Source organism: Anoplopoma fimbria, chromosome 9, assembly GCF_027596085.1.
Source record: "Anoplopoma fimbria isolate UVic2021 breed Golden Eagle Sablefish chromosome 9, Afim_UVic_2022, whole genome shotgun sequence".
NCBI lineage: Eukaryota > Metazoa > Chordata > Actinopteri > Perciformes > Anoplopomatidae > Anoplopoma > Anoplopoma fimbria.
The window spans coordinates 20,680,948-20,693,334 of record NC_072457.1 but is presented as its reverse complement, the minus strand read 5'-3'; the positions used below and the strand labels follow the sequence as shown (position 1 = coordinate 20,693,334).

The 12,387-nt window shown below is 44.8% G+C and overlaps 1 protein-coding gene across 1 annotated transcript in view; it reads right to left on the bottom strand.

Annotated features, from left to right (window-relative positions):
* The window catches only part of si:dkey-92j12.5 (multiple PDZ domain protein), a 39,118-nt gene that overhangs the window by 5,401 nt on the left and 21,330 nt on the right, over positions 1–12,387 (bottom strand). The window contains exons 22-37 of the mRNA XM_054603936.1: positions 10,653–10,829; positions 9,912–10,089; positions 8,150–8,260; positions 7,774–7,839; positions 7,328–7,396; positions 6,740–6,839; positions 5,625–5,833; positions 5,161–5,252; positions 4,931–5,054; positions 4,753–4,845; positions 3,795–3,869; positions 3,593–3,662; positions 3,299–3,552; positions 2,992–3,075; positions 1,504–1,697; positions 1–128 (exon numbers count right to left, since the gene is read on the bottom strand). The exon at positions 1–128 is cut by the window's left edge and continues 20 nt beyond it. Coding sequence (XP_054459911.1) covers positions 1–128; positions 1,504–1,697; positions 2,992–3,075; positions 3,299–3,552; positions 3,593–3,662; positions 3,795–3,869; positions 4,753–4,845; positions 4,931–5,054; positions 5,161–5,252; positions 5,625–5,833; positions 6,740–6,839; positions 7,328–7,396; positions 7,774–7,839; positions 8,150–8,260; positions 9,912–10,089; positions 10,653–10,829 — 2,024 coding nt within the window. The remainder of the gene's footprint in view (positions 129–1,503; positions 1,698–2,991; positions 3,076–3,298; positions 3,553–3,592; positions 3,663–3,794; positions 3,870–4,752; positions 4,846–4,930; positions 5,055–5,160; positions 5,253–5,624; positions 5,834–6,739; positions 6,840–7,327; positions 7,397–7,773; positions 7,840–8,149; positions 8,261–9,911; positions 10,090–10,652; positions 10,830–12,387) is intronic.

Below are 12,387 nucleotides of genomic sequence, written 5' to 3'. Positions count from 1 at the left end.
GCTCCTGCGATGCCGCGCGGACATCTTCCCCGTTGATTGACAGAATTTGGTCGCCTAGCAACAGCCTGCCATCCGAATCCGCCACGCCTCCTCTGATGAGATCTGACACAAAGATGCCCGTGTCATTACTGTTGGAAGAAAACTGAGGTCAAAAGCTGTGTCTGTTCCGCGCCCGCAGACTGAATTACGTGACCTGTGCTCCTGCTGTTTTGCATAACGTCACACTTGATTGTGCAAATTAGGTGTCCATCATCTTTTTTTTAAATGACAATCCCGGCTGCCTCTAACTGGTCCCTGACCTCTAACTGGGTAAAGGCCTCGGAAGTCGCCTTATCTGGTACTCAACTTTAGACCTTCACAAAACACTTGACAAGACCCTAATTTATAGTTAATAATCATTTTTCTCTCCAATATGGTTCAATTCATTCTGATTAAACATAAAAAAGAAAAATGAAATGTAAATATGAATTTGGACTCTGTCACATGGATTTTCCATAAGGTTTATAGTATTTTTTTTATGTTGGTTATTCAAGTATGGCAGGTCCTTCTCAGTGGCTCTTCTCAGTTCGATCATCCGATACGAGGGTCAGAAAACACAGAGGGCTGTTGCATGTTATATAGACCGTTAGGCCCAGAGAGACAAATTTGTGATTTGTGATATTGGGCTAAATAAATAAAACTGACTTGACATCCAATTGTTGTTGGGTTTGCTGACTAAAAACAAAACCCATTGCAACAATCTAGATAAAACTAATGCAGCAACTAACATCATCAAAAAGTGGATTCTGGTTCAATTCTGGGGTGAGTAATAGGCCATGCATGTGATTAAACACTTTTTACATAGTGGCATCCATCCATTCATTTTCCGTAACCTGCTTATCCAGTTAAGGGTCGCAGGGGTGCTGGAGCCGATCTCAGCTGTCATTGGGTGAAGGCAGGATACACCCTGGACAGGTCGCCAGTCTGTCACAGGGCTGACATATAGAGACAGACAACCATTCACACTCACATCCACACCTACGGGCAATCTAGAGTCTTCAATGCACCTAAGCTGCATGTCTTTGGACTGTGGGAGGAAGCCGGAGAACCCGGAGAGAACCCACGCTGACACGGGGAGAACATGCAAACTCCACACAGAAGGTTGTCCAGCCCGGGAATTGAACCCGGGCCCCTCTTGCTGTGAGGCGACAGTGTTAACCACCACACCACCGTGCAGCCCACATAGTGGCATGATTCAGCAAATGCATGGCCTACTTTATTTCTCAGCTATGACTCATTTTCACAAGGTGGAAGGTTACGCTGCTTGTTAATGTCGTCATCAACCCCCTTCATTGGTTTGGCTTAAAGGCAAATTCTCTGGTTTCATTCTGGCTTTAGGAGGCTACATCAAGAATCAGATCCACAACGTCCGAGGACCTTTGACCTACAGTACAGACGTGCGTACCTGAAGATACAAAATAATTGATAATGTTCGTCACTTGTTGAACAATATAACGAAGGTACCTCTTCCCCACAGTGGTGAACCCCAGCCCCTCTCCAGGACGAGGCCTCAGCTCCAGGCTGAAGACGTCCCACAGGTCCTCCTCCCTGTAGGCCTCCTGGTGCCTGAAGACGCACAGGCGAACGCGCTGGGTGGTGAGCCGCAGCACGCCGATGGCCTCGTCGTGAGTGGCCTGCCGCAGGTCTATGCCGTTTACCTGGGAGGAGGTGAGAGAGACGAAGGCCGCAGTTTAATGAAGGAGGACGGGAGAAACTGTTTTAATGTGGCGCAACCAGCAGATGGATCTAAGCACAATGAATGACAAGGTGTGAGTTATCGTGATGAATGGACACATGGAGGGCATTGGCTTCAAGGCTGCTGTTGTAAATCCTCAACTTCTGCACTTTGGCCGTCGCCATCTTGGTTTTTGCAACCAGAAGTGCAACCGATCCCAGATCAAGACACTTTTGCAAAAGGCCGACAAAAGTGTTAATTAACTGTCATGAACTACATTACAGTCATTTAGCAGACGCTTTTATCCAAAGCGACTTACAGTCAGTAGTATATTACATATCATTCACCCATTCACACACTGATGACAGGCTACCATGCAAGGTGCCACCATCAGACTCTAACTAACATTCATGCAACATCCAGTCCACACCGATGGCAAGCCTTCGGGAGCAACTTGGGGTTAAGTGTCTTGCCCAAGGACACATCGACTGCCGAAGCCGGGTATCGAACCACCGACCCTCTGATTGGAGAACTACCTTGCTCTCCACTACGCCACAGCCGCCCTAAAAACAAACTATGAAATGGTTTAAGTTCTAAGACAAAAACACGTCAATTACCAGACTGTACGACGTCGGGGTAACAACATGTCAATCACAGTAAGCCCGCCCTAAAGCATACCCTGCTTTAAGGTCTATTTGACTCTAAACGGACCATAATTTACTAAATGAACATCATGCTGTATTGAAGACGACTTGAAACTAGAGATTGAGACCATAAACTCATGTTTACAATGTTTACTGAGGGAATAAATCAAGAGAGAAGTAGGGTCATTTTCTCATAGACTTCTATACAATTTGACTTATTTTTGCAAACAGAGGACTTGCCTCCTGCTGTTTAAGTCTTGTGTTTGAGGATTCATCTGAATTAGAACATCTTGCAAAAGGACTCCAGTTTGAAATGAAATGACTGAAACACTGGCAAATTTACAAAAATGTTAACTGATGTGTCCTCACAAATAAATCAATTAACAACATTTACAATATCTTATAATAGTATGAGAAATCAAAAGATACATAGCATTCACTGGACAGCCATGAAATAAACATGCAAGCCTTCACTTTCATTTTGAACACCAAGATTAAATAATAAATGGTTACATTTGACATTTCATTGTGATGCATTATGTTCTATGATATGTAACTGTAGTGGAACGCCATCTAATCACAGCAGATTTTGGATGAATAGATACTGGTATGTTTTGTGTGTGCCCGTGTTACCTCTAATATGTGGTCTCCAGCCTGCAGCCTCCCGTCTCTCTGTGCTGCTCCTCCATCATTTACTTCATGGATTATTACTGCCCCCTAGTGGTGAAAAGCAGAAGACACCTATTATTGCAGATAATCCAATTAAACTAAATTGAATCAGCATTGAACTACTTAGTATTTTCACAATACAGCATCACCACTTTCCCTGACAATGCCTGTGCAGATGCATTGTACTGTGAAAACAACGCATTACCTCGTAGTATAACGCTTTTTATGTATTCTGATTGTTTGTGTGTTGATATCAAGTGTCCGCCCTCACCAGCAGAGTGTCACATCCTCCGACGATGCTGAGGCCCAGGCCTACATTTCCTTTGCAAAACTCGATGGTGGTTTCCGCGCCAGCCGCGACCGGGCAGATCAGGGGGTCGGACGTCGTGGGAGCAGATCCCAGCCAATCGGAGCGCCCGGTGGGAGAGGTCCGCGCAGCGTGGAGCGGTTGGGGATGGGAGGGGACGGGGAAGGGGAGGGAGGCGGGAGTGAGAGAGAGTGGACGGGAAAGAAGTGGAGAAGAGGAGGAAGAGGAGGAGGAGGAGGAGGAGGAGGAGAAGGAGGAGGGGGAGACTTTTGGAGCGGCTGACGGAGAGATCGACGGTGACCCGCTGTTCCAGAATCAAACTGGACACCTGGATACAGAAGAGACAGGTGAGTCATACATCATTAAATCATGTGTGTGTGTGTGTGTGTGTGTGTGTGTGTGTGTGTGTGTGTGTGTGTGTGTGTGTGTGTGTGTGTGTGTGTGTGTGTGTGTGTTGTACCTTGGCCACTGACAGGCCTGCCACAGGTTCATCACCCACTGCTATGATTCTGTCTCCAACCTTCATCCTGCCATCCTGCAGCCGGACAAAGAACAATGGAAGATAAGCAAAAAAAAAAAAAAAAAAAAGAACATATGAAAGAACATGAAACAGAAGAATGGAGATGAAGCGAGATTATATATCAAACACACCCTCCGGACACATATCTGAATAACTGTTGCCCCGGGGCCCTACATGAAAGCCTATTAGCGCATGACGACATCGCCTTAACACACGGCAACCATCACATCTCCGTTACTATGGTTTCAGTATCACCCAGAAACACCAAGAGACCATCGGAATTTACAGCTGCACGTCCTGTGAAGTGATGTGGAGCACATCAATGGCTCGGTTTTTTCGGATTGGCTGGAATACTAAAAACAAATCTAATGAAATGATGCGCTGAAGAAATAATTCCAAAATTCTGAGATGACACGACTCAAAAAGAAAAAATACAAATGATAAAATATTTCGGATATCTATTTTGGAGGTTTTTTGTGAGGTTATTATAAAATGCAGCGGTGAAACGTAACAAAGTACATCTACTCAACTGCTTGTACTTTGCTTTACTACCTTATACTTCAACTCAACGACAGTTTAGTGGCAAATTAAAGATTAAATGTTATTTTAAATCGGCTCCACTTCCGGCTCAAACATTAAAAGCTGCTTTCACCTCAACGCATCAGTACTAATAATCCACTAATGTACCATAACACTCTGACAGGGGCCACTCTACTGCACATTCATAATAAACGATCTCGAGATGATGAGTCATACACACTGTGGGCACAAGAGGAACACCTGACGTTGAACTGGTTAAGATGCAGTCATAGTATGTAAACTACATGAAGGAATAGTGTCATCAATGAAGCTTTCGAAGGTTGTGATGATGATGATGATGCTGCTGGCGATGTCACACCTTACTGGCAGTGCCATGCTGGATCAGGGACCGGACCACCGCTCCGTCCTTGGACTTCCCCTCCGCCAGGCAGAGCCCGAGACCCATGTGATCCTAGAGGGAGGTTTTAAAAATATTGTTGTAAAATCTAATTTACAGGGAAATGGCAGGTCATTATAATATAATGAAGGTATTGCACCTGAGGTAGGATGATGTGCTGGACGTCTCCGGCTAATCCTCCGCGCTCTGCGGCGTCCGTCCGGGAGTCGACCGCGTCCTCGCCTGCTGCCGTGTATCCCGTCTGACCCAGAGCTGCTTCATTCCTGGCGAAACGGGAAAAAAAAAAACAATGTTCAGTGACAGTTTGGTGGAGAAGTGCAAAAAAATCCACTTTGAAAAAGAACTAAAAAAATCACTCTGCAGGTTTACCTGATGAGGATGATCTTGACTTTAGACGGAGCGTTGTTGATGATGGTGGAGGCGTTTTGGTGACTCCGGCCGTACAAGATCTGACCGTTGATCTGGAAGAAGAATCACACACGTGTACCGTCTCCTCGCCAACTCCTTCATCTCACACATGAATCTACCTTTCTGCCATCTTATTCTGTCTCCCCTCCACCCCTAGATTTTCATCATCACCTCCATTACGCTGCTGTTAATCGCGAGAATCCACCCAGCACCCATCAATCCTTCAAATGGTCATTTGTCTGATAAATCTACAGCGCACCACTAAACTCTGTCTCCTCACCCGTGCCTTCCACCCACAAACCCACTGCTCTCATCCCGGCTGCTCTCAATTGTGTGTCTCCCTCTAGGACTCCAACCCTTCTAGGCCCCCCCCTTAAAAACTCCCCCATCCACCCTGTCCCCTTTTTTCCTCTTCCTCTCCGTACCTCCAGCAGCTCGTCCCCTACGCGTATCCGCCCGTCCAGACCGGCGGGTCCCCGGGGGTCTATTTCCGCTACGTGGACGCTCATGCGGGCCCTGGAGCCGTCCTTGTTGCCCGAGAGAACGATCCCCAGGCCGCGAGCCGCCGGGTCTTTCTCCAGCTCGATCATGTGGAGCTTCCCGGACAGGCTGCCGTAACGCTGGAGCATCTTCTCTAAAAAAAGAGAGAATAAGTAAATAATAAGTTAACAAAGGAGGAGGATTTTTTTTTTTTTAAATGACCGGCCTCGACACTTCACGTCTCAATAAAGGAGCGTGTGCCAGTGTGTGATGCCACAATATACCAAATTTACTTATGGTTATACATGTAGTTTATGACCGCAATGGATCTATATTTTTGGGAGTAGGGACACGTGTGTATGAGCAGGTTTCACATTCCTGCCAACAGTTTTCACACCAGTCCATTGAGTTGTAGATTCAGCAACATGCTGACAAACACTACAAAATGCCAACAAAGGCAGCGAACAAGGTGATGTGGACACGCTGCGAGCAATGCAGGGTTCAAACTTTGTTTTTGAAAAGATCTGCTTTCCTGATACTCTACAAGGGGAGAAATGTATGCCAGCCATCTGTGAAAGACCTCGAGGCTACGCGAGCGGAGTCTTATGATGAATAGAAGCAAAGGTTGTGTGTTTAAAAGAGACGTCTTAACGCTACAGGTGCATAAAGCAGAGGGCTGGAGGGCAGGGTGGTGGAGGTGTGAGCGGCTCTGAATGACAAGCAGCAGCGCCTGGCTATGGACGGCCCTCGCTCGCTCCAGCATCGGATGAAACCTCTTTTCAAATACTGGACCTTGAAACGCGTTCAAAAATCGTGATCATTGAGAGAGGGATTTCTGATTGTGTGGGAGACTCCTGACAGTTTCCCAGCGTTTTTACTTTTTCATTTTTCATTTTGTGATGTAAGTTTGTCGTGTCTCTGGGGCCAGAGGGCATCACGATGCCTTCACTGCGCGAAATTGGCCCCCGTTGCAGATATTCCTGGGGAGGGTGGGGTGGGGTGGGGGCTTTAAAGGATCCCTGTGTTGAGTGTGAGTGACGTCTTTATGCTGCAGACTTACTCCTGCCGGTATCGCCCTCGTCCTCAGCCGGCGTCGTGATTGGTGCCGCTGCGGTCGCGGCGCTCCTCCGATCCGTTCCGTCGGATTTCGGCGAAGGCACCTTGGGAGAAGCTTTGCATTATTGAACAAGGCAGAGTTGGAGATGCCTTGAGGGGGGGGGTCCCTCAGGGCACTAGTTGGACTCCCCCCCCGAGGCTCGTTCAGCATAGCTTCGGAGGGGGAAAAAACTGACGAACAGGATGAATTAATGAACACGGTTTTTTTTTAATGTCGGCTAAAAATAACATGAAAGATGACCGGAATCATGCATTATTTTGTAACCGATTTACAAGCGCATGGGAACAGAACTTCAAAAGAACGCGCCGTCTATTTGGAGAGTAACGCATCTCCACCAAAGGAGGAAAACAAAAGGGTTTAAACAAACAAGGTATCTGCGAGGGACTTTGAACTGCAAGCGCTCTATCTACAAGTATGCACGTTAATTACGGTTTTTTTAGGAAGTTGGCCTAGCGCAAATTCTTTTTAGATGCTGCACAACCATGATACACACACACACACACACACACACACACACAACAATGTACCAACCTTAAAGGGGGTGGGAGTGTAGGGGTTTGTAGGGGAGAGGGTTAGGAACAGACTGTGAGTCTCTGCTTCCTACGATCAGGAGGGGAAACACAGATATAGACCCACACGCATCACCAACAAATGAGAACATCACTCTTTTTGGGATACCATGTAGGTGTCAATGACTCATCACTCTATATATTTATATATATATAAATAATATAGTGTATACATGACCTCATATATACACTACAGCCATACAGAGCCAAACATCAGTAACAGTGTGGGAACAGAAACTGAGGGGAATATGATTTCACAGTTTGTCATCTGTTCCAGTGAAATCGAAAGTCACGACATTTAAAACACGACATTTTTTTTACTCTGTAGGGTGGACAAACAACATATCATCTTTTACACAATTCCATTTTTTACAACTACAATTATCAGTGCGAAGATCAAAGTGTTACCTTGCCGCTGTGCGAGTTGGACTGTGGCGTCGGAGTTAGCCTCTCGTGGTTGGCGAGCATAGGGGACTGTGGGCGAAGAGGGAAGGTGAATGTCTGTAAGACTGTGAAACACGCTGCAGATGCTTCAAAATACACATCCGATATTCCATTAGTACACTGTGTACTAATTATGTTTTCAGTCGGAGAACATGCTTTGTGTCCAGAGTACTCCATACTGTAATGCAACAAAAAAACCCACGCACAACACCGCTGAAACTTCTGATGAGAGTTCTCCGACAGAATGCATACTGCAGCTTTTTCCTTGCATTTGCATAAAAGTGTTGAGACTCGGACGTATGTATACCTGAATATATCCTATTTTTCTGAGACGCAGTACCTGAGATCTGTGTTGTCCAGACTGGACCAGGAAGACCACGGAGTCTCCGGCCCTGCGGATGGCCTCCACCGCCTGCTCATGACTGGCATCCCTCAGGTCCACGCCACACACCTTGGACAGGTCAACACACACACACACGCACACACACACACACACACACACACACACACACACACACACACACACACACACACACACACACACACACACACACACACACACACACACACACACACACACACACACACACACACACACACACACACACACACACACACACAGCAGAAATTCAGAACAAAAAGACGTTTAGTGAAAGTCCCAATGATTACAATCCTGTAACTCTTATTTTGCATGAACTCTTAGGACCCACATAGACCCGTTTTTCTGTCATTTTTAAGAGGGAGTCAGAGAATCTTTAGCAGGTAATGGTAGACAGCACATAGAAGTGGTGTACATAATCTGAAAAATGGGATCCCTATGACTATTTTGAGATGCAGCTCAGCAGCAGGGTGTCAAGTTGTTCTAGTCATAAATCAGCAATAAGAATGAATTCATTAATTCAAATGAATTGTGAAAGTGTACAAGGGCTTGGAACATTGTGATGGGAGAACAAGATGGCTGGTCGCATCGTCACTTTACCATTTACCATTTGTTGGACCTATTTGATGCTAAATTGACATTTTTTTTTTACCCTTCAAGAATCAATTAAAACATTTTTAAAAATCCCTACAAAATACCACACGAAATCACCAAGACCTTGAGGAACATCATAGAAAAAGTTGTGCTGTGATTTTGTATCAGAAGCTTTTTGACATTTGGAGATTTCTGCAAGAATTGTTTTTCTTCTGCGATTGGATGGCGAGTTCTTCTTCTGTGGAAACTTCTCAGAAACACCCTTTCTTGTGAATAATGCTAGTATACATCCCACTGACTGCGATCATCCTAGATCTCTCAACAGGTCCTTTCATTCATTGACTTTTCAAAAAGTGGCCTCACTGCAATGAAATGTGGAATCCAACGTCATCACCCATGAATACAAATGGGCTCATTGGATCCACAAGAATCTCAGCCTCAAGACTGTTTAGAGACCCCGGCATGCAGAGATATAAACACCATTTTTAGAATAGGCGAATATAACTGAAATAAAATACTGCATGTGAAAAGGTAAAGAGGTGAAGGGAGCCCTTTTGAAATCGCCATGCCAGTTTTCCCTCGCCAAAATTTAGCCAAACTTTTGGGGGAGGGGGAGTATTCAGCCCTCTTCCTGACAAGTTATGACACAGCACCGATGACTGTGTTTAGTTACATATGACACAACGATATATTTTGATTCAATGATATGGCAAAATTGGATTGGAAGTGCCTTGACGAATTACAGTTTGCACTTAATTAGTTTGTATGAAGAACTACTGGTTACATAACACCTCTGTGTCAAGTGTTTGTCATGAAAGGGGGCACGATTGCACTGCATTGTGCAATCCCTGTACTGTACAATAACAATAAAGCTGAACCTTGGTCTGGCAGTAGATAGTGGGTTAGGGTGAATAGAATGTTTTCTGGTTATTTAGGCAACAGGATGGTTCATTACCGTAACATATTATCATCAAATCATCATCTTTCATACACATCACCTCCAACAATACCAGATTGTTGCACGAGCAGGCACTACACACATGCGGACAATCTCTTTGTTGTCATTTCCCGTATCTACACCACTCACAGGCTCTTGTATATACAGGAAAACACACACACACACACACACCTCTAGTATCCTGTCTCCGGTCCGGAGGGTGCCATTATGTGCTGCCGGGCTGTCGGGGCTGATGTGCTTGATGAAGACTCCCCTCATCATCTCTCCGGTGCTCAGTCTCCGGCCCATGCCTCTGCCTCCCATTATGCTGATGCCCAGGGACTGGCCCGGCGCTCGAGTGAGCCACACACTGCAACACAAACCAGGGTTCTGTAGAGCTGAAAATCCATCTTACAGTACGAGTAAGAGTGGTGATGAATGCACGTCCTCGTGTATGTCTGATGAGGACCTACTTGGTTTGAAAAATTACTGCAAAAAAATGCACAAGAAGGAGGATAAATCCAGTGGGTGTGCTTTTTTTTTTTTTTTTCTGCTTAAGGCTGTGGATAGACTTTCAAAGATTGAGTCGAAACAATAGAATATTAAACCTGCCGGGGAGAGGCACACAAAAGCCGGTCTTTGTATGCAGCGCGGCTTATGTGATTTAACCGAGCGGGACGCGGCCGTAAAATGCGATAAATACAGGTTTGAGGTTGTGAGAGTAGTCGGTTTCTCTGGGCCTAAGAAATACGAGAGTGTTGAGCCCGCACTGTGCTGCTCTGCCCCTGCTGTGAAACATAACCTGAGCGTGCTGGGATTCTGATAAGCCTTCTCTGGCACAAAGAGGATAAAAGGGCATAATGGGAAGAAAGAAGAAAATCTGAATATAATCTAACTGAGGTTGTTACTGATTCACATCACTGATTCACTAACCTTCTGGGCTGATCCCATGATACTGCGCTGTGAGAGCCAAGCTCCTCTTCTCCGTCCACCTTTACCTCCACCTCCAGCTGTGGCGCTTTCACATCTGCACTGGTCTTCTCCTTTTTCTCCTGCGCAATCTCTCCCTCCTCCTTCTTCTTGGGAGGTAGAGATTTCGGGAGCTGCCAACTGATGGTGAAGAATAATCACGCAAACAGAAATAAAACTTGTGATGTTGAACGGAAAGACTGATGATTTTGCACATTGTTGTCTCTGCATAAAATGTCAGAGATTTATTCAGACCAAATACGCATTCAATTAATCGTGTATCGACAAGTCAATTGACACAAAAGGAATCATTTTGTTAATTGGCTAATCGTTATATCATTTATCAAGCAAGATGATCTGGGGAATTACTGCTTTTCTCTGTTTTCTGTCAAAATAAATCAAATGTTTCTTAGTTTTAGACTGGAAATTGTGATAATCAAAATTTAAACAAAATAATCTATTGATTAAATTGCAGCCCTCTGCTGGTTAAGAAGCATTCAGCTATATAACAGTATCAGAACCGCTGTGGATAACAAGCTATTTTGGTGAACTTCGTTATCTCCGACACACTCAGAGATGACTCTATTACTCGTCCAATCAATTAGCTGACAGCTATAAAATTAATCTGCAACTATTTTGAGAATCGATTTATTGGTTTGAAAATCAATATAAGAATCAAATTTACATGATTCCAGCTTCTTAAATGAGAATTTGATCTGGTGTCTTTACTCCTCTGTGACAGTAAACTGAACAAAAAAAGACATTTGAGGATGTCATCTTGGGATTTGACAAACACAGATTTTTCACCAAACAACCGATCGATTAATCAAGAAAATAATCTACGCATTAAATGACAGTGTTATTAATCGTTAGCTGCAGCCCTAGACTCACTGTAACACACTGCAAATAGTGATTTATATATCAGCAGGCCTTGAGATGATACACTGCTTTAGTTGCAAATAGACCTGAAAATACACATTTTCTGCCAGCGAGGTCACAGTAAGGTAGTGTCTTTACAGTGTGTGTGTGTGTGTGTGTGTGTGTGTGTGTGTGTGTGTATATATATATATATATATAAATAAATAAATGTGTATGAGTATCTCTGTAAATAGACACACTGTATGTGTGTGTGTGTGTGTGTGTGGCGTGTGTGTGTGTGTGTGTGTGAAAGAAAGGAGGTAGAGAAGGAGAGAATTTTTCATGAATATATTTAACGGTGGAGGGCTGTAATAAGCCCACGGAGGTGAGTGATAGTGGTGCTATCTGCGCAGCGGGAGCCTATAGCCAGTTAAGTTACAGAAGAGGGCAGAACAAATGGTTCCACCAGGGCCGAAAAAAGAAGGCGGCCAGGAGAGGGGGATAGTAACAAGGCAGAGGGATGGAGAGGGAAAATGAGGTGAAGAGAAAAAAAAGACCAGAGATGAGAGACGGATGTAGACACAAAGAGTCAAGGCATAAGTGTTGAAGAGATAGAGACAAAGGCGACGTATTTTGAGATAAGGGGCTAAAAAAGAATTTTAAAAAAAGGCTGCGGAGAGAAATGGGAGGGAGAGAGGACGGAGAGAGGCAGAGGCAAGAAGACGGAGGGAAAGCAGCGACAGACAGAAGCGAAACAATTCATTTTCGCTGACAGTCAGCACGGAGATCCATAAGCGAACGGCTAAATATAACTCAGAGATTCAACATTCAGAGGAGGCTT